Source organism: Grus americana, chromosome 7 (genome assembly GCF_028858705.1).
Source record: "Grus americana isolate bGruAme1 chromosome 7, bGruAme1.mat, whole genome shotgun sequence".
In the NCBI taxonomy this organism is placed as follows: domain Eukaryota; kingdom Metazoa; phylum Chordata; class Aves; order Gruiformes; family Gruidae; genus Grus; species Grus americana.
The window spans coordinates 38,327,387-38,349,558 of record NC_072858.1 but is presented as its reverse complement, the minus strand read 5'-3'; the positions used below and the strand labels follow the sequence as shown (position 1 = coordinate 38,349,558).

The 22,172-nt window shown below is 40.1% G+C and overlaps 2 protein-coding genes across 8 annotated transcripts in view; one reads left to right on the top strand and one right to left on the bottom strand.

Moving 5' to 3' along the window:
• The window catches only part of FAM149B1 (family with sequence similarity 149 member B1), a 16,732-nt gene extending 6,118 nt beyond the window's left edge, over nucleotides 1-10,614 (bottom strand). For 5 of the 7 annotated variants that reach the window (XM_054831514.1, XM_054831511.1, XM_054831513.1 and 2 more), the window contains exons 1-11: nucleotides 10,478-10,608; nucleotides 9,414-9,518; nucleotides 8,686-8,818; nucleotides 7,535-7,677; nucleotides 6,796-6,915; nucleotides 6,027-6,197; nucleotides 4,130-4,317; nucleotides 3,726-3,856; nucleotides 3,100-3,153; nucleotides 2,533-2,645; nucleotides 1,687-1,893 (exon numbers count right to left, since the gene is read on the bottom strand). In XM_054831514.1, coding sequence (XP_054687489.1) covers nucleotides 1,687-1,893; nucleotides 2,533-2,645; nucleotides 3,100-3,153; nucleotides 3,726-3,856; nucleotides 4,130-4,317; nucleotides 6,027-6,197; nucleotides 6,796-6,915; nucleotides 7,535-7,677; nucleotides 8,686-8,818; nucleotides 9,414-9,518; nucleotides 10,478-10,527 — 1,415 coding nt within the window. In that variant the 5' untranslated portion in view covers nucleotides 10,528-10,608. Of the gene's footprint in view, nucleotides 1-1,686; nucleotides 1,894-2,532; nucleotides 2,646-3,099; nucleotides 3,154-3,725; nucleotides 3,857-4,129; nucleotides 4,318-6,026; nucleotides 6,198-6,795; nucleotides 6,916-7,534; nucleotides 7,678-8,685; nucleotides 8,819-9,413; nucleotides 9,519-10,477 lie in introns of all 7 variants that reach the window. The other 2 variants (XM_054831515.1, XM_054831512.1) reach the window with 2 other exon arrangements.
• ECD (ecdysoneless cell cycle regulator) lies at nucleotides 10,576-22,172 on the top strand. Its single transcript, XM_054831509.1, has 13 exons — nucleotides 10,576-10,843; nucleotides 10,953-11,070; nucleotides 11,295-11,382; nucleotides 12,716-12,897; nucleotides 13,658-13,850; nucleotides 14,727-14,855; nucleotides 15,925-16,050; nucleotides 16,935-17,020; nucleotides 17,810-17,916; nucleotides 18,783-18,960; nucleotides 20,308-20,375; nucleotides 20,500-20,720; nucleotides 21,305-22,172. Exons 1-13 carry the CDS (start codon nucleotides 10,576-10,578, stop codon nucleotides 21,533-21,535), a joined length of 1,995 nt encoding a protein of 664 aa, XP_054687484.1. The 3' UTR covers nucleotides 21,536-22,172.

Here is a 22,172-nt window from a genome sequence, read left to right as displayed (position 1 = left end):
GTTGCAGAATTTTCCTACAGGATGCTGGTGTTAGGGCTGACTCTTAGAGACTATTTAAAAGAAGAGTTCTGCAGCGGGTGAAGTTTGGCAGAAATCTTTTTCACCTATTTACAAATAATTTTCAGAATGTTTAATATTAAGCATATAAGCAAACTGAGTCTGAGTACCCCAGCAGAAATCCTGGTAATGGGGGTATATAAAAGCTAGTTGTGGTTAAAATGCACCTCTTCCAGTGTGTTTTGAAGGAGTGTGCTGAGCGGCTGGATTCTGCAGAAAAAAGGTGTGTGGATATAAAGGTCTCTTCATGGGCAGTTACCATACAATGGTATAATCTTGTCTGCCTGTTCCCAGACATGGCATTATTTTCTGCTCTTTGTTCATATCCTTTAGGATGAAGTACTGCTTACTGCTAACTTAAGCCTAGCAATTGAAGATAAACAATGAGCCTAGAAAACAGCATCTATTTTAAGCCAAGCAAGTAAATAACCTACATAATGCAAATGCATATTGTAGCTCTTTCACTTATTACAAGCGTCAAATAAAATGTCTGGGGGTAAAACAAGGCTCCTACCTTCTCCATATTTTGTTTGAGTATTTGAAGGAACAGGTGCAAGAGGCTTTCAGAAGCCTTCTATAGGGAGCTAAACAAATCTAACTGCACAAAATAAAAAATGAATTAAACATTAGTCACAGGAGGAACAGAAAAGAATAATCTATGTTCTAGATGCAGCCTTTTCACATGAACGGTGTCTATATATTGTATGTTTGAAGAGTGCTAGGAATGATCAAGAGGCCTTAATATGTGTTCTGGAGCTGACTGAAGGATGTTCTGTAAGAATACATTAGAAAAGCTTCAAACTATAATCAGCGTTTTAAAAAAGACTTTCGTAGTACTCTCTACATACATTTAAACGTATATGGTAATAAAGGAGAGACGTTAACAATTGTTAAATTGACTGAAGCCTGAGGAAAGGGAACAGACGTATAAAATATTGGAAGTAGAAACATCAGTTATGAAAAGACAAGGACTAAGTCTCTAAACAGTACATGACAAAAAATAACAGGCTGGATGAGTTTATAGGTGAACTGCAAACCTAAAAAGAAACTGTCAATTTACAACCCATGTGGAATATAAAAGTATATTAAACCCTGCATTGCTTCCTACTACCTGTGGTAGGTTTCCTAGTACCCTGTAAATGACTACAGTCAGATCATTATGCCAAACAAAAATAAGATATTCTAGATGTGGTTGTGGGTTCACTGAGTTCATTAAGAGTCCTGTGGTCAGTCATAACCTAAGATGAGCACCTTCTTTATAGCCCAGTCTGGGTTAGGATACCAACAGACAGTTGATCACCAAAAAACCTGTGGACTTCTAACTTCATCTTGAAAACAGGCTATAGAAAAAGAAAGCTGATGTCAAGAAAGATGGTGGTAGTTGCATTGCTTTTACTGGACAGGTTGAGAGCTATAGTTTGTGTTCAGAACTGCCTAAATATGTGCCTTGTAGCATAGTAAACATCAACTTTAGCAAGTCTGCTTCCTCAGAGAAGATTGTGCTTTAATGGGTAATTAATTTCTTTAATCAAATAATTCATGCTCTTTCTATTCAACTGAATACTCTTTGTCTAAGCTGGGTTCTCTAAATACGGTAACTTGCAGCGAGTAACTGGTTTTGAAACATACAGTCGAGTTCCCTTGAAGACATCGTCCACAGACCCTGGGGTGCCAATATGAGAGTCACTTGTGTTGATGGGATGCAGGGTACGTGGTGGTGGGTTTCGCCTTCTTGTGGAACGTGACAGGGATGATGTGCTGAGCTCTAGAGGATGATTTGGCCGCGCTCTGGTAGAGAGGATGGAACTGGAGCCTGGCCGTTTGTCATCCAGGTCGCTAACAAAAGAATTACAAAACCAAGAGAGATATGGTTAACCTGACTGATAACTACCCTGTTACCCAAGTATTCATCTACATGTGATGTTAATAATATTATATGTGGATAGAGGTGATTGCGTTTTCATTTTTTTTATGTAACTATATAAAGTAATTTACAGCCAAATTAGAAAAGAACAGGGAATGGAAAAGAAAAAAGCCTTTTTTTTTTTTTTTTTTTACTGAACTATGAACTTTCTGATACAAGATACCAGTATAAAAGTAAACATTAATCACAGAACAGATAATCCCATACTGTAAACATCAGTTTTCACATCCATAGCCCAGATCTAACACTTCTAGGAACTAAGCAAACCAGTTTCTCTATCCCATTCTGAGCTTCATCTCTTTTTCAGGATGGCAGTTAGTGCTAACAGTAATGCCACAGCTGTTCACTAAATGGTAAAGCAGCAGCAATCAAACAGAGAACCTGCATGAGAAGTATACTGTTTCACAGAGGACAAATAAATAATCAAACAAACAGGAAAATAACTGAGAATTGCTTTCTCCAGTGTAGAAAGTTATCTCACAATGGTTTGGGTTGATTCCCTCTCGCCATGAGAGTACCCTACTTTACAACAGACGATCTATAGTTCTTACAGTGTTTTCTCCATTACAGGCACATTCCTTTGCTGTAAGTGGATCCCATGTATCACCATCAAGCCATTTAGATTACGTTGAGAGCCACTACTTGACCCTTGAGAGACATTTACCTGAAAGTTTAAAAACTAAATAAGTGTTTGGCAGAGACATACATGCATATTTACAGATTTTGTCCTTGTAAATAATTTTGGCAGAAAGAAATTAATTTCTTCTGTGACATCCAGATATATGCTCAGTTATATTATTTCCCCATTGAAGACAGGCATCTTAGCATTCTATTTTTTGTGCAAATAGTAGTGCTTAGAAAACATATCCTACCATGTTATGTCATACTTAATATTTTCCAACTGAGCTTCTCATTTGCATGACAGGGTCTTCCAACAATTACTTTAATCAGAAGCTTTACAAAACTAATTTTCAGTGTGTGTTGACACTTTATGTCAAGAACAGAACTGCAACCTCCTTTCCTGGAATACAGACTGATCTGGAAAAACATCAAATTCCACCCACCATAATGACAGCAAATAAAAAATACCAGAGCTTTAATCTCTCCAGCATACATACTTGAGGTGTTTTTCTCCTTTTTTTGCTTTTGCGGCCACATCTGGTTTTTGGGCACTACACGCACAGTAAGAGGAACATGAGGAAGAGGCAGGGGTAGAAATAAAGGAGAAAGAAATAAGAAGGAAAGAGTTGAATTAAAATGGAATAAACAGGTAACACTTTGGTGCTCATCACCCTAGGGGCAGATCACCTAAAGCAGATTATACAGTCAAATTCAGTGTCTGAGAAAAAAACCCCAAACCTGTTTTACTACTGCACTAAGATTTGCCCTCTATTGCCTAATGAGTTAGCTATAGATAAGCTAGTGAGAATAGGATCTCGCACATGCAATCCTTGATCTCAGAGTTTAGGTCAAACATTATTGAAATGTACAAAGAACTACATCATCAATGAACAGTCACCACATGGTTGTCCAGTAAAATATTAAGTTTTAAAGAGAAAAGTAGGAATTAAAACTTGCAGCTGAGGAATAACAGAACTTAAGCGTTAGAAAGGACAGTCAGTGTTCTTACAAAATCCAAACTGGTTCTGTATCTAAACAGCCCCCTGACATACTCAAATCTGTTTGCTTAGGTAGCGCTGTATTGATTTGTCCCTACATAAACCAGCTGGCTAAAAATACTTACCAGATTTGATGTCACTGAGGGCATTTTAGTTTGTGGCACAGGAGGTAACAACACTGGCAGAGGATCAAACTGCAAAGGGCTTCCAGCATCTGCTCTGATCGTTTCTACTGTTATGATATTTTTCTCATCATCTATGTAAAGCAAGAGAGAATTGCTGTAATGAGAGACTAATGGCATTGCTAGTTGTGGACAGTGCTATGAATCCAATTTTTTTAAAGAGAATCTTTTTAGATGCTAAGGTCTATTAAATCTTTTGAAGGCATGTCTCACACTGTTAGCAAAATGACATTTCCTCCCCCCCCCCGAAGACATTATTCCCAAACACATCCCCCTCTCATTGCATCCTTGCAAAATTAAGTAACCGAAATCCCCTTTTGAATCTTCAGTTTAACTGCAGTCCTTACCAGAGGCTGACCCTTCCCAGTGCCTGCAGATCAATTCTTCCATGCAGCCTAGGACTTCACTCCACACATCATCAAACACAAATGTGAGCACAGAATCCTTCATGCAGGAATACGGAGAGATAGGCGGAAACCCCAATTTCCGTCTACCAGAGGACAGTCCCATTTTCCTCTCATGCAACTCCTCCTCCCTGTAAAAATGTAAGCATTATCTGTACCATAAACACATTTGCTTTGTCTCCTATATTTTTGTTGCAGTTAGTTATTTAATAGGATTAAAACATCAGCTAAGGCTGCATTTCTGTTCTATTTTCTCTTAAACTGAAATAGGTCAAGGCAGCTGGCTGAATAGCTTGAAGACTGTACTTCAGAAGTTTTGTATTTATCACACAGTATTATTTTTCTCAGAGCTGATAGTTTAATAAAAACAGCAATACCAAGTAACAGTCTAACACTGAAAGAAGCAAGCTTCTGTACATTGGGCACTTGAACTTTTTTTTCTTCTAGAGCCTACCACTGACCTAAATGAGAAATGACTGATGCAGCCACCTTATTACTGCACACCTTGGTTTCCCTGTACGGAATGACTATAAATGATACTTTATTAATAATAAATAATTCACCAAGGAGATCAAAGTTCCATTTAAAAATAAATATTAATAGTTATAGCAATATTTGTGCATCACAATGTTAGGCCCTACAGAATTCTGAAGACGAGAGAGAGAGGAACATTACTACTCGTGACTGTTTAATGCCACTCTCAGCCTGCTGCTCTAACAGCCGGGGGGCATTCAGGGCACAGGCTTAATTTAGTTTTAGATAATTAGATGTGATCAATGAAAGGGGAGAAAAAAAATGTAATTCACAGTAGCAAGTGGCCTTTGCTCCAGACTCTTCCTCAATGCAAGAGGCATTGTGAAGTGTGAAACCTGGAAGACAGCTGCTCAAAAAAGTTTATGTTCATCTGCCAAAAGAAATTTTATAAGGGAGGAAATAATACTGATGCAAGCACATTTATTATGGCTTTCATATCTACTCCCTGAATTAGTACTTAACATCAAAAAGCTACAAACCTTGAAAAAAAATAGGAGCTACCACTAGAAAAAGCTATAATACTTCTACCGTTATTTTACAGAGATGACAATATACTTTGCTGCAGCAATGTCTCTCTGGCCTGGTCAAAGGAAGCCACCTACCAATTAGAATCTCATGGTCATAGCAGCTAAGTGGCTTTATTTATTAAAACCAATTAAGTAGTCAGCACGTTGGCAGTACCATCTAGAGTTCTTACCCAGGCCGTATGTTCATATTGTTGAGTTGAATAAAGAGGCAGAAAGAATCCTCTTTACGCCACCCTTAATCCCTTCTTCTTAAGATAAAAATAGTGGTAATTATTTCTTGGCAAGCATCAAATCCACTCTAATTCTTAAATTACCACTGAAAATCTGGAAAGGTACAATTCCACCCAAAATGCTAGTACAAAGCTAAAGCAGCATACTGCTAGTGCAGAACAAACAATGACTTTGACTTAGTATAAAAAATAAATGACATTTAAACAAGTTTTATTACATATGTCAATACATAGCAGGCTCCTAGTTATGATGGAATGAACTATTTAAACCAGGCACAAAAATGACTAGTAAGAAAAATTTAAAAAAAAAAAAATCAGAAAAATACTTTAGCAAAATAAATTGTTGTAGGAAATGACTTGGGAGAATTCCCAGTGCCCTAGCAACCTCCAGCTTTTGAAAGTTCTCTAGAGGAAACATATAAAAAAAAAAAAAATTCATCAAATTCTTTATCAACTAAAATCAAACCAAATATATATATAGATATATATCTTAACAGCAGGAATTCCAGGACACTGGTACTAGTTGCTATCTTAACATTCAATACCTACACATCTCTGCAGTCAAATGCTAAATATTCCTCCATTATGCCTTCAGAGACAATTACTCCATCTTCATCTTCTTCGCTCTCTGGAGAACACAAGGTCGGAGACTTGGAACGGTCGGCCTTTTTGTGAACGGGAGTAACAGAAAGAGGTACCTTCTTGCCAAAAACACTAAATCTGAACAGGTGACAGTTTTCAGAAAGCAGAAATGAAAGTAAGTTGTTATTTCACTTCCAAGAGCAGCATTTGGTGAGCTGAGACACAACAGGGCACTTAAGGCCAAGCAGTAGGGGAGGCCAACAAACTATGCGTTACAGTAAAAACTCTTTTAGTTTGGATATTTTTAGTTCTTGCTAAGAAACTTGAAACTTCAGAAAAAAAAATCCAAAGCTAATTAAAAAAAAAAAAATTAAAACCTTAAATAATAAAAGTAGTACTAAAGTAGTGCTTTGCATTTTTGAAGTTCTATACAAATTTAATAGATGATTAACAATAAAACTAGCTACAATGCATACATATTCTTAAGAAGTCAGCAGCAGTAAAGGTATTTCTATTTACCGACCAGTTTACTGTAGTTAGCAACAAGCACAGCTACATAGTCTTGCTATTCTGAATGTACTACTGTTAGAAAGAAAACAAAAGTGTGCTGTGTTCACAACTCAGCCTAACAGAAAGGACTTAGGCTTCACATTTCAGGAAGCCTATTACTGCAATCCAGTGAGAACAAAATTACCTTCCCACCTTGGTACAGTCTGGATTAACCGCTGGTACTTACTCATGAGAATCTTTTTCTCGTGGTGAACTTACATCTGAGGAAGCTAAACTGCCAGAAGGTGAACTTGAATACCATCCATACCCTTCATCTGTGGGGATCACTATCTGCTTCCCCACAACCCTGCCATGGCACAAGCAAAGGATAAATGAGTCAGAAAACGTCGAAAGTGAGATTACTGAAGTGTACAAGAACACACAGCAGCAAATCCTAAAAATTTCTATGGGGAAGCTACGTGGTTTTCTTGGTGATAGTTAAATGTGGTTTCAGTTGTTTTCCCTAGTACAGATTGCTTCGAGTCAAGTAAATAAGAAAATTTTGTTTGTTTTTTATGCTCTGCAAATTGTAAGACTTTTGAATGTGGACAAAACTATTCAAGTACACGTAATGAAGATTTAAAATTTAAGTTTCTAGATAGCCATAAGGACTGCTGAGCTAGGGTAGGAGGATTTTGAAATGATTTTAAGTGCCTGGCTTTCAGCTCTACCATACATCTTTTCTAAGAGGATTTTGCCAAGTCAGTTGCAAATAGCAATAATCCTCTGGCAAGGAACCAAATGTGAGACAGCAGCATATTAATGACAATGGCAGGCAGACTACTAGAGTGATCTTTTTACCTCTATCTACTATATAATTGCATAAATCCACCCTGCTACTAACATTGTTTTAAAAGCAACTGGTTCCATCCCTACCCTTTTGTAACTCTTGTGACAGTACTAGCATTAGTCTACTAAGAAAATACCTGAGATGAGGAAAGTTGGATGTCCACTGGTGGCATTCTTCCCGCAGTCCCTCAACATGCACATTTTCTCTCTGCTCATAGAGGAGCTCATCAATTTGCCTGAACATTTGCTGAACTTGTTGTGTGGCAGCTTTATCAAATTCCTAGAAAGAAAAGTTAGCCGATAAAGACCTAGCAAATAGCATTCAGAGGAGTTTTTTAATTGATTTTTTTTTTTTGTAATTGAAAAGGACAACTATTTGTTTAAAGCTTAGTGGGACTGATTTAAACAGTTCTACTTCTTTTGCATAGAAAGACATTAACTTTAAATAATTGCCCCCCCAGAGATGATGCAGATTGCTGTTAGGATTGATGGTAGCTACATAGAAAGCTTACATTAACCCAACAGAAAAACTATTAAAACATTTTGAAATATCTGTATTATGATATTAAGTTTAAGACACAGTAATTTACATAAAAGAAATCAGAACAGGAAGGATAAAATTCAGCCATATTTTAACAAAATGGAATTTTGTTGCCTGCAATGTCCTGAGACGACAGCAAAACAAAATGGAATGCAGACTAGTGTGAAACACTGTCAAAGTGAAGGATGTTCAGGACCTTCGTTACATGTTCTCGGGTAGCTAGAAAATGGGGTCGGTTCTTGGGTAATCTAAATCTAAAAAGTTCCATCTCACCTCACAGAAAGCAATAGCACACTTTGTTTTGGTAGATGGGGAATAAAACAAACATTTCCAAATGAAAATAACGTTTTAGGGGCTTACTATATTTTGAGAAACATACAAGTATGCAGAAGTTTGGTAAACTCACCCCAAGTGTCTGAAAGTCATCCACTCATGTTTGGGATTCCACAATAACAGCATTTATTATGTTCTACAGATACACTTATGCTTCACATGATTTGCATTTCCAAAGTTTTAGATGGAAGGAAATGCAGAATATTAACTGAATAATATAAGCCTTATATGTTTTGATTTGAGAGAAAGGAAAGATGGGGAAGAGGTAAAAAAGATGTTCTTTCTATAACCACTATCATGATTTATTGACAGAACAAATCCTCACTTTTATCCTGAAATGTATTTGCAGTGGTATTTCAAATGTCTTTCTACTCACTGTGCTACATTTGGCTGGGATGATTACGTTCTACTCACATCATAGCCCCAAGAGAAGACTGAGCTGTCTTCGGTGGTGGCATCGACGTAACTCTGACTAGCGGATCGTGAATTCCCATCATCAGCTGGAGTAACAGAAGGGTAATCTGATTCCTTCCAGATTTCAGACTCCCTGAAATGCACATGTTGAGGAAAAAAAAAAAAGGAGGAAAAAACCCCCAACAATACACAATGACAAATAAAGTGGGTAAGTAAACTTTTCTTTCTGTACAAAGAAAGCATAGATATTACAGAATAGGTCTTAGCAGTGATAGAGTTTTCATAGGGTAAATATTTACTTCAGAGGCATTTAAGCAGAAGCCGTGGTACACAAGTAATTATAACAACTGTTAACTCCTAATAATCTCAATGACATAGGAAGTCTAGAGGTCAAGCAAAACATAGATTTTTCCAAAAATTGTCTTAGTTAAGCTGCAGAATATTTCTAGTCTTGGTTCTACACCACTCAGGAATTATTTTTATCTTTTCTCCTCTTATTTCAGCCATGAAATTAGATCACCCAGGCTATTTGCGAGCTGGGAACAGAACACAGCCACGGACCTTTTTATTATTTCCAAAATAGGAAGGACGCGTTCTGAAATTAAATGGATCTGAGGTAAAGCCTAAGCCTACCAGCTGTGTTACTTCTCTAACGGTAACTCGAGACAAAGGTGCCCGGTTTTGCCGTTGTCTCCAGGCAAAGATTCATGTTATGCTAGGACAAGTACCTTGAGATCTCGCCGTAGTTTTCAGCCGTGAGTGTGGCTGGGCGCACCTCAGCTCGCGGTTCTGGCAGTGGATGATGCCGCAAGGCATGTTTTGGAAGTCCTTGTCTAAAACAAGAAGCGGAACTTGACATTACTTACAAGAATATGCATCTACAGAGTTCCCAAGCTTTACAGGGTTTTTTTCTGCTTTTCAAGGAGTGCACTGATTTGCATACCAGAGCTCATTTATTATTATTAGAAGGTTAATTCTTGTTACTAAAGCTTTAGAATTAAGACATCAAAAGTAACATCTAAAAGTAACGGAGTTAAAGGTCTTTGCTTAGAAATCAGTGTCTTCCTTTAAACTTAAAATGTTGTTGTGAATTGATCAACAGCCCTCTAAAAGCTGCAGACTGATGTCATTATCCCTGTAGGAGACTTACAATCAAATAGAACAAGAAGCAGCCACCAAACTGTGCACAGGCAAGTGAGGAGAAATAGCATTTGCTAGTTCTTTGTTTTGTCAAAGTTTAGATGTCTAGGAAAGAGGGACAAGAGAAGCCACAGTGGATGGAGACAGAGAAATATCAATGTATCAAAACTGATGTATTTGTCTAAACCTCTCACCCCCCAAAAAAGCATCTACATGTCAGTTACCTCTTGGGTCAAAAAAAAAAAAAAAAAAGGACAAGAACAGGGGTTGAATCACGCTCTCTCACACATGTATTTTTCAAGCGACGAGGCCGCCCGTTGGCCACGACGGGTGTAAACCCGCCACCGTGGCTGCCCTTACCCCGGCCGCCCCCTGAGGCGGCACGGCGGGCCGCAGCCCTGGCACAGGCCATCGCACGGCGGTTACGGCACCGCACCCGTACGACTCCACGTTAAACCCGGCCTAACCCCGGCGTTACGGGCAATCTGCGCCCGGGGACAGGCGGCACCGCGACCCCTCTGTCTAGGCCCGGGGTGCGGGCGGGCAGGCAGGCCCGAGCGCGGGGATCAGGTGGGAGCCGGGCCCTGCCGCGGCGGCGGGGACCGGGACAGCGGGGCCGGGGCCGGGGGGGTAAACGGCGGCGGCGACTCACATCTCCAGAGCGCCGGGGGGCACCGGCTTCCGCGCGTATCGCGAGATCATCCTCAGCTCCGCCGCGCCGCCGCCGCCCGCCGCCGTCCCGCCGCCGCCATGACGACACCCCACCCCCGGGAAGGCGGAGCGTTACCGCCCGGCTCGGCTCGGCTCGGCCCGGCCCGGCCCGCCGCCATGGAGGGGATCGGGCGGGCCGCGCTGGCGGAGGACGCCGTGTGCTACCGCCTCTTCGCGGCGACGGGGGCGGGAGATGAGACGCTGCTGCGCCGTTGCGCCGAGGTGATCGTGGTGCGCTTCGCGCCGCTCCTGGCCGCCTACATCTGGCAGAGGCAGCCCTTCCGCCTGCGCTACGTGCCGCCGCGGGGTGAGCCTCGGGCTGTGAGGGGGGAGGCCGGCGGGCGGGAAGCGGGGGCGGGTGAGGGGGAGCCAGGCTGGGACGCTGAGTCGCCTCTCCTCTCTCTGCCCCTGGCCAGGCGAGACCCCGGCGCACGTCGGCGGCACCACGCTGTTCGGGGATAACGTGGAGGACGAGTGGTTCATCGTCTACCTCATCCGGGAGATCACCAGGGAGTTCCCGGGGCTGGCGGCCAGGTAACGGCCCCAAGCGACGCCGCGGGCCCCGCTGAGGTGCCCGGCGGCCGGGGCGGGAGAGCGAAGGGGCAGCGCCTTTCCTGGCAGGGGCTGACGGAAGGTCGCGTCTTAATATTTAAAATAATGCAGACATGGAACCTGCCCTTAGTAATTGGATTTAGAAACGTGCGTTATTGTGCTGTGAGAGACTTTCCCTGGTAAGAAACTAATTTCTCGTTGGGCAGGATCGATGACAACGATGGGGAGTTTCTCTTGATTGAAGCAGCTGATTTTCTCCCAAAGTGGCTGAATCCTGAGAATAGTGACAACAGGGTGAGTAAAACCTCTGTATCAATTGGCAAGTGCCTCACAGTGGCCTTTTACTGACAATTTGAGTTTTCTCTTGCACCTCTGTCTAGCCAAGTGGTCTGAGTGCACTGAAAATCCAGAGTGCTGTCTGTCCCTTACTAGTGAAGGAACTTCTGGACAGGGCTCAAGACTCGACTTAATTGACAGCATGTTTTTTTCAGCACAGTCTGTTTTCATTCTGGTTTTAATGAGCTGCTTTATGCTTGCTGTGGATGTTGAATGAGAGACTTAACCACTGGAAACTTATGATACTTGATTCTGCTCTGCGTACTCTTGCAGAATGCCATGTAGAGTGAGTGCATCCTGTGAAACTGCTGTGGAGGTATCTGGAAACTGTTACAGATATCACATGGTTCTTCTAGAATTGGTTTGTTGATGGCAGGAAGAAAGAAAAAGTTCTTATACTGATATGTTCTTACACTAATGGCATAACATTCATACGGAGACTACAGACCTGCCTGCTAGGCTGCGAGTCTGTGTTGTTCAGCTAGGTCTGGCTCTTGCACATAAATCATTCTTTAGGAGTTGTTCCATAATACAAAGCTGACTAAACTTTTTAAAACTTGCTACTCGTTGTGGTAAATGTGAAGGCAGTGAAGCTATTGTGCTATTGATTGAACTGTAAAATCAGTAAGTTTCTGAGTTTCTTGACAATGGATTTAAATAGAAAGAACTTTTTTATTAGCAAAGATTTGTTTACTTTTTTTTTTTGTTTTCCTACCATAAGACTCTTGAAAAGAGGCAGAACACAACACAAAAAATAATTGCAAAGCTGTATCTGGACTATCAGCACCGTATTTTCCTTCCGTTTGAGGGAATGGACAGAGTGAAGGAGTTGATAATGTTACATTCAGTTCTTAGGATCAGGAACCAAGAGAGGTCACGTACAGCACTTGAAATAATGCTTTTTAGTCCCTGTCCTATTCTTCAGCAGTTACGTTATGCTGTCTGGTTTTCCTGAAGTAAATCTCTAATTGAAGAGAAACTTTAGGTATTACTGTTATTAAGGAAGCAAGATACATTTGACCAAACTTGTTGTGGTTAAAATTGGGGTTTTTATTTACTGGTCAGATCATGATCTCTGGCTTCTGTATTTACCTTATCTCCCATTTAAAAAAAAAAAAAAAAAAACAAAAAACCACCCCACCCCCCTCAGCTTTTTCCTGTATTATTTCTCTATTTATAGTTCAGTATTTTCTGTGTTTAAACAAATACATTCATATATTAAATGAAATTTTGCATTGCTTAATGTGTGACTGTTCTTATTCTGTCTGATCGGAATGTTACTGTCTGCCAGGTGTTCTTTTACAAAGGAGAACTGCACATCATTCCACTGTCAGAGACTCACGAGCAGGAGGAATGTGACTTATCTGCTGCCAGTCCAAAAATCTCGCAGGCGTTAACGCTGTTATCCACCCGTTCGGAGGAGTTCCTGGCTGCAGAACCCATTAGAACAGCAGTGTATAAACGCATCAGTGGGTATGTGGGTGTTTTATTTTCATCTTCTGCAACACTAAGTTTTGATTCTGGGCTGTCTGGGGTACTTTCTTGTATTCAGTCATTTTCCTGTTAGATCTGGTAAAGTTGCTTCCTTTTCAGAAACCACCAGGTAGAGCTTTTTCTATGGCATTCTTCTAAAGAGGAGGAGCAATGTCCTGTAGGCTCTAGTGTTATCTGGAGGCTCTGAAAGAGATTCACTGCTATGACCCACACCTGACGATTACAAGTTATTCTTCCTTCACATCCTTGTTCTGAAAAATCTGAAAGTTCTGTGAGCCTTTAGGAGCCCTTTGCGAGGGGAGAAGGAGGAGCTTGAACTAAAATGTAGAAGCAGCGTGCTTTTCAGATCGTCAGCTTGTCACTGGTGTGTTCAGCACTGTACAGGGTTTTTTTTGGCAAGGATTTGTCGGCGTGAGCCACATGATTTCTACACTTGGTGTGGTGAAAGACCCTGTATAGCTGGACATGTTAGTCAAGTTCACAGTGATTCAGTTTACCAATGTGGGGATTAAATTTTTATTAGCCATGTATACTTACATATATGTGTGTATATATATGTATATAAACAGGCATTCCAGGTATTAGATTAGCTGAGTTTTAACTGTAGTTTAGAATAATCTTCTGGCATTTGGCCCATAATATAGATTCATATTAAAGTGAAAATGGGAATAATAATTAAAAATTAGTGGTTTGGACTTGCAATACACTTAATACACTATGTTGCTATTGTATGATACAGGTATCCTGAGAAAATTCAGGCCTCATTTCACCGAGCCCACTGCTACCTTCCAGCAGGCATTGCGGCAGTGCTGAGACAGCGCCCTTCATTGGTGGCTGCAGCGGTCCAGGCCTTTTACCTACGAGATCCAGTAGATTTACGAGCATGTCGCTCTTTTCAAACTTTCCCTCCAGACGAGCGTGTGATGACTGTAGTAAGTGATCCTTCTCATGCAACTTCTCACTTAATTAGGTTCTGTGACTGATGGAGGTTCTGTGGTCAAGTGATATAAATACATGGATTTAATTTTAAAAACAGCATGTTTTCTGATTATTTTTTTTCTTTTGATGCTAAACATGAATTTCCAGTTCATTGCGTTAATAGGTTTTCTGCCTTCAGATTGACGTGGCTAGACTTTCAGATGGCTAATCATGAGATAAGTGTTTCTGAAATCAGAGGTTACTGCTAATAGTTCCTCTGCTAAAATGCTTGTGAAGTAAATCGATGTAGTTCTGTGACTTTGACAGCACTGCCAGGCAGCATAAGGAGTTGCTCCTAACTACCCGTAGCTGTGTATTGCAAGGCTTTTCACCTTCCCAGCTGTGCCTACACAGTTCTGTAAAGCTGTTTTATGAGGTGCTTTATGAGCATTGTCCTAGCAGTGTTGTATCTGATATGTTTGCATTACAGAGTTATACCCCTAGACTGCTGAAAATAAACTTGAGAGTCAAATTTTAGACTTCTAGACTGATTTTGAAATCTCAGCTTTGGTTTTGTTAATTGAAAAGAGCCCTTACGTTTTTCAAAATATACCTCGTTGGCGTGAATACTGAGGATTTTTTAAATGTATTTAGACTGAATGAAGTTCATGTTTATTTACAGTGTCAACTTGGAATATACTTTGTAAGATCTGAAAAGCAACATATCATAAGCAAATGTATCTAAGATGTATTTTGAATACAATTTCAGGTATCGTCTGTAATACGAGTGCTTTAAAACAAAATTTAGATGAGACTGGTGGAACGTTGATGCCCATGCACAACACAGTCACACTGCAGTGAATGATTTTCTTCTGCTCTGACTTTTTCAGGTTACTTTCACAAAGTGTTTATATGCACAACTGGTGCAGCAGAAGTTTGTTCCAGACAGACGCAGTGGATACACGCTGCCCCCCCCATCTCACCCTCAGTACAAAGCCTATGAACTGGGCATGAAACTGGTAACTATTTTTTATGCATTTTGTACTTAGTCTGTTTAGTTTGCTTGCTTATAGATGTCTGAGAAATGACACTGTGCTTGTGAGTTTTCTGCTTGTACAGAAAAATGTGAGCAAATTCGCAGTTACCGTTTTTCTGGAAGTACGGTATCTTGGGAGTTTTCCTTTACGGGATAAAGCACTCTTGGACTTTGACCCCTAGAAACTATCCCAACCAGGGATACATGTTTGTATTACCATAGCTGAACTGGTATCGAACTCAGTTAATTTTTCCCTTAAGCAATATGAACAATAGTTTCCATCTCAGGGTAGACGAGGTCTATTTTAGCCTCTGTCTGAAGCAGTACATCCTATCACATTCATGGCGTTTGTGCATGGAGACATTTCTGTGGACTAAATTTGCATGTTAGTTTAGACCTCTGTGTAAGGGTGCATCAAAATTACAAATGCCTTGCCTTCATCACCAGAGCGCATGACCCTGTCCTGCACATCCAATTTGGCACAAGTCACAGAGAGCAATCCAGAGCTTAAACTGCCTATGGGTCGCAGTTACCTTGATCGTAGGCAACACCTGAGATGGGGGCAAAGGGGATTTGGCTGGGCACAGTGTGCCCTGGGACCTTGCTGCAAGTAGAAGTGTAGAATCGTGAGTTTTCTGTTCTGAAATTTCCTCTCTGGAAACTTGTGCCTCAGTGCAGCCGGTTTGCGTCCACAAAATGTGTAGGTCAAGCAAGTTTGCAGTTCAGCATAGATTCTAAATACAGTTAAAGACTTCATGCTTTCGTGAGGAGTAGCTTGTGTGCTGTAGATCTCCCTTCTAGGTTGCTTTGCAGTGACTTGCCCAGGTAGACAAACTTTGCAAAGTCAGAATGATCCATTATTGCTGTAGAAAGACCGGTTCCAACTTCCAAACCAAGATACTACTACTTACTTACTTACTTACTGCTACGTGTAATTACGTTTGGCACCTGCTTCTCAGATGGCAGCATCAGGAGCTCAATGATGGTGAGTTCTTTATGCAGTCGTTTAAAGGTGCACTTGAGAACCTCTTGTTGTTGCATCTCTTACGCAGGCTCATGGCTTTGAAATTTTGTGCTCCAAGTGCAGTAAAGGATCTCCTGATTCCAAGAGAAGTGTGTTAAGTGGTCCCCTGTGGGAGAGATTCCTCCGCAGCCTGAAGGAAAAAAATTATTTCAAGGTGAAGTAGTGTGTGTGTCTTTTAAACATTCCAGGAAAAACATGTTCTAGCTCTTGACCTAGTGTAAGTAGTTACAGCAGGGCGAGAAATCTAATGCTTCTGTCTATGAAAAGTGAATGAATGTCTTTAAAGGAGATATGTGCAGTTTGTTCTCCTTTTGAAATAAGTTAATTTCTTTTGGAAATTTAAAAGGAAAAAACAGGATTTGGGGATGAGTTCATTCATCTAAAGAAAGGGGAAATACAGTTGAATAAAGGAAGCCACGGTGTATGACTGTTTTCACTGGTTTACATTTCATTTGCACGCCTCTAAACTTAAATATTCTTAAAGATCTATACTTAACACCCATGGACCCATTTGGTCCCATGTAAGTGTATTTTTTTATTTGTGTGGTTTTTGTGGGGTTTGTTTTTTGGTTGTTTTTGTTTTTAAAGATGCCTTTGACTACTTACTTGAAGGTTATAAAATTGGACAACTCTATCGAAATGCTTAGGTTAGTAGAGAAAAGGGGAATATTCTTACTGTACTGCAATGCCACTTCTGTGGATAATTCCCAAACACCAAGAGGTTTATTCACAATTCCTGTATAATTGTAACCTGGGCATGGTAAATCCACCCTGTTGTGGGAATCGTAGTACTGTCTTTCTTTTTAGTGTACACCATATGGTACTGCAGCATAGTCACTCTTTAATTCATACCTGACTGCGAAAGCACCTTATGCCCATTCCCTATATTCTGTTCCAAGTACACACTGCAAGTCAGTATTACTTGTTTTGACTTTCTCAGCACAATTTCTGATAAATAGTCATCCTTACCCAGCCTGACTGTGAAAGGAAGGGAAGGGAGAATTGTTTAGATTCATATTTGTAATTTGTATTAAATAGGGAGAAATGGAAGGATCTGCTAAGTACTTGGAACTGCTGCATATGGCAGAAGATTACTTTGAGCAATCTGTTACCAAGCCAGAAAGGTAAGAGCTACTTGAAATTCATAAGTAATCGTACACAGTACCTACAAGCACTTTAACCAAGCTTTTTTTAACGCTTGTTACAAAAAACGTGAACCCTTTTCTCCATTGTACACTTAACATGGGTGCTATGGCTAGGACGTATGGATATTAATTCCTCTAGAACACTCTCTACTAGTAGAAGTTATTGCTTGAGCAACTGTTTATCTTGTTTTTGTAAAATGCTAAGCTGTTCCAAGTGAGTTGAGAGGTGACTGAAAAGCATCATTTGGTTGGTTGGCTATAGACAGTGTTTAAAAGTTTCATTGAAAAGCAATCCCTGTGAATAATAAACACGGAGTAATCTGTCTCCTTTACTGAAGACAGGCAGCAGGCTGTAGATTTCTCCAAAAGATCAAATCCTAAAAATAAGTCATTAGAAAAATATGTGTGGGTTTGCCAGCTCATCATATCTTGACTATCAGTTGCTTGATGTTCCAGTCTGTGCTGTTTGGGATCCGGTGATCCTAGTGTTTGCCAAGACAAAATAAATGTAAAGAGCAAAGGAAACATGAGAAGTGGGCTTTGGAGCCATCAACAAGGAATTTCAGTAATTGACTGTGTCTTGTTTTGGCTAATACTATCTGTGTAGTATTCTGGTATTTCCCCAAAATCCACTTATCTTTTTGATGTATTTGCACAGAAGGAATAATGAGGAATTTGAGTGAAACCCGCACGTAGAGTATGCAATGCCATTGGCAGTGTAATGCTAGTAAAAATCCATTTCAGTAAATTGATTTTTTTTTCTTCTAGCTCTGTTGAAGTGAGCCCAGGTGATGAAATCTTGACATTACTACAGACAACAACCATCGATTTGAAGGAATTTGAGAGAGAAGCAGCTTGTCTTCCTCCAGAGGATGGTGAGCAGGATGGGGAGGTGGACTCTTCCTATCACAAATGATTATTTGGCGGGGGGGGGAGGGTGAATGTTCACAGCACTGTACCAGTCTCTGTGTCTAGTTAGTTTGTTTCCTATCCTGGGACTATGAGAGGGGTTATTCACGGGCCGTCGCTTATGATTGAGGCAACCAGTTCGTTTGTCTAAGCCACAAAGCTTGGGGCTGTGAATTGGCAAGATATGCAATCCAGTTTTGGATTTGATACCACTAGATCAGGAACACTATGCGCACTTACACCGGATCGAGTACTTTGTGTCAACTGTCTAGCAGACAGAAAGTGTTTATACATTTTATACTAATAAACCAACTCCAATACTGACAATACAAAGTTAATTACTATCTAGTCCTCTCTGATGGCCAATATAAGACCAGCATAACCTTTATATAATAGGGTGTTTTTCACTTATCTGACAGAAATGTAGTTGTTGCCAGCGTGCGGTACAGGTCACATCTGTGTTTCTGAATGATGCAGTAGCTCACAAATCCAACATTCAGTGTTAATAATCATAGTGGAAGGTCGGATTGGCTCTCCCTTTATAGTGTAAGCCTTTTCTTCCTTCATTTAGTGGCAGAAGGATTACCTATAACTAGAACAATATCTGCTAGTTTGTAGCTGCATATAAAGCACAGTTTTAAAGTAGTAAAACAAAATCTGAACTCTCTTAGCTTCTCGCTGCCTCATATCCTGTGTAACCTAGTATCAGCATGAAAACTTAATAGTACAAAAGTAAGCTACAAAATGCTAGCAGTACTCTCAACCGTCAGGATTGAGCCTTGTGGGCTAACAGACTTGTGCAGAATACCAAGTATGTCCTGTATTCTTTCAGATGACAGTTGGCTGGAGATTACACCAGATGATCTAGATCAGATGCTGAAGGAGGCAAGAAATGAATCCCTCCCTTCCTCAAATGAGGAAGAGCAGAAATACGATTTGGAAGCAGTTGCTGAAAGCATGAAGGCTTTTGTATCCAAAGTCTCAACGCATGAAGGAGCAGAAATGCCATGGTAGTAGTATTTTTAAATTTGGTGTCTGGTGTAGAATGTGTTTTTGTTCTGCTGCAGCCCTTTGGTTGATTCTGTAAGGCAGAGAATCAAAATCTGGAAGTGTTCTACTTAGCAGAGGCCTGAAACAAAACCACGTTAGTAGTGAATTTATAGTTGCTTTTAAACCAACTTAGTGACCGCTCTGCCACTGCTGCAGCACTCTTACTTAGTTTGGTTTTGTGCTTTTAAAAAAAAATAACCCTCTTAGGTTGAAGGTTTACTGTTGTTCGTTACCATAGTTCTTAGCACTGTTATTAAAATGTACATCTCAAGTTCATTTGTGCTGAAATTTTTCTACTGTGAAGGACTAACTATTCAGACTGCTAAGATGCTTCTGGGGAGGCTGTGTGGAAATAAAAATGAAACGTAAGTTGAGGGAATCTGTCTCTGTGAATTAAGACTGTTGATTTTTGTGGTACAGCTGTATTTAGATTTCCTGTAGATTAGTCATTTTAATATACTGGGCCCGTTTTTGCATTACTGAAGCACATACTGTACACCGAGAAGCAGGAGAAAAGAATCACTGTGGAGCCCTCGCATTGTCCCCAACAGTGGAAGAAAAGTGCTAACTGAAGACAGTTACTTAGACAACAGCAGAATGTGACTAGATTAATTGTTGGAGTTAAGAAAGTGTTTGTGTGAATGTTGGGTGGACAGGCCTTTAATTTTAAAAAACAAAGACTTAGTAGCATGTTGTTCAGGTTTTTTTTCATAGCTTTAACATTGAGAAAATACTGTGTGAGCTGTATCAAGCATATAAGGGTCTACTCAATTTATGCTCTTAACTATTTGATCCTTTTTAATTAGTGTTAGTGTCAATGTCTGAGTTATAATGTAGGCTTTTTCAGTTATTTAAAAACCAAACGAACAAACAAACCAACCAAAAAAAGGCAAACCACTGAGCCTTTTGAGAGACCAGAATGAAACCTTTAGTGTTCTTTCTAGGCAAAAGCCCTTGGAGATTCTCGGCTTTCTAACTCGTTGTCCGAGGTATAACACCACCACTTTGTTGTTGTAGAGGGATTCAGGCATGCTCATTTTGGTTGCCTTCAGTACAATTTTTGTTTGACCATGACAAACAGAGTTGTTGGTTTTCTTTTCTCCTTCATGCCAGGAGTTCTTCCAATTGCAGTCTCATTTGTAATTCATGCAGGCCTCAGACTTTTCAGCACTTCCAAGACCATCAGTTCAAATGTCCCAACTTTAACCTAGGCTTGAGAGAAATCAGTATGCCATATGGTTTATGCCTGTGCCAGGCTTATGCAAGCATAAAAGCTTTATTTATTTAAAAATATTTTTATATTTCAGGTCATCTGATGAATCCCATGTTACCTTTGACGTAGATTCTTTTACAAAAGCGTTAGACAGAATTTTAGGTGAGATTGCTTCTTTTTTTTATCAGAATATCTCGCAGCTATTTGGCTTCCCTGGGTTTTCTGATCACCCATGGGCACTGCACTGATTTGTTTGCTATCTGTACTGACACAAAATAATACATAGGGGCAGACTCAGAAGAGCTGGATTCTGATGATCTGGATGAAGAGGAGGAGTTTGACTTCTCAGATGAGGATGATGAAGACTTCGATGCTGAAAATCAAAGGCAAGACCAGAAGGAGTTGCCTAATGAGCTTATAGGCAGTCTCAAGTCATATATGAATGAGATGGACCGTGAACTGGCACACACCAATGTTGGTAAAAGTTTCACCACCCAAAAGAAAGGGGTAAGTATGCCTTGAGCTCTAGTTTGTAGCGTAAGAGTTTTGAGAGCTTTAGTAAGGAAGAGTAAATATGCTAAAATGGGTCATTCCGAATAACATGATCAAAAACTTCTGTCTTCTGATCATGTGCCAACTAATCATTAAAAAAAATATCCCACGTGCAACAAAATGTGCTGCAGTTGCACCATGGTATATTCAAACAAACAAACAAAACCACCTTAGCTAAGGTTTAACTTGCACACTGTTTCCAAGACTTAGTTTAATTCCACTGTTTTACCCTGGTTTAGTAGTAAGGCAAGCAGCTGCAGCTTGAATTCTTGAGTTCCTGTAGTAGATTACTCCCAAAGGAAACTGAGCCAGGGCTCAGTAACCCTCTCTGTCCTTCTCTTGGAACTCACTCTGTGTAATGGAAAGTGATGATTTTTAACTGGCATGAGTACTTGGTGACTAAATTCCTGTCTGTCAAGACAGCGTGGAATGTACTGAACTTTGTTGGCTGCAGGACTATTTCCTTGTTTCTTTCCTCTTTTTTTTTTTTAACCCGTTTCTACAATTTGATAAAACTTTTCCCTTTATACTTACTATAGGCAAGTTCTGTTAATGCAACTATGTCTCAAAATGCCGGCCCTGATTCTGGAGCTGAAGATACTGAGTTGGCACCAGTTGATGTGGATATGAACCTCGTAGCTAACCTGCTTGAATCCTATAGTGCTCAGTCTGGACTGGCAGGACCCACTTCTAACATTTTACAAAGCATGGGAGTGTATTTACCTGAAAATGCAGATCATATTTGCTCTAATAAGGGAGCAAGAGAATAAAAGATTGTCTTAATTCAGAAGACATGGCTGATTGAGAAATGAAGCACAGAAAGACGAGCAGTATTTGGAAGAAGAGACTAAAGGTTTGAATTTAAAGCATTTTATGCATTAGTTATGTGTGACTTTAAAGATGCAAAATGAATTTACCTGCAAAAGCCATCTGTTTGGATGCTATCGTGGATAGAAATTGGGTTTTTCCAGTGCCAACATGTTTTCAGAAAACTGAAAAGTGGTGATGTGACTTGAATGAAACTTTTGTTATAAAACCTATCTTCAGTTTTGGAAAGCAATGATCCAATTTGCGGTATTTCTAAAATGTCCTTTTACCCATTACTAGGTGGTTTCAATATCTGGAAAGTAGTTCATGTTCTGAAAATGCTCCTGCCTTCAGGAGGAGATGGAGGAATACCATATTATAGGAGCAGTGCTCTCTTGTGGATTTGGGAATGCTGGTTAAATGTTCAGCAGACACTTACTTGCTTTTTGCTATGTTCCAATTTTATTTCTTCATTGTAAGAACTTCTGATAATTACTGTAAGAATCTGTTCTTTATTAAACAGGAGGATTTGAAGAGTAATTGAATTGAATATGTAAATATTGGCTATTTTATTTAAATAAAAGCAGAAACACAGCTTGA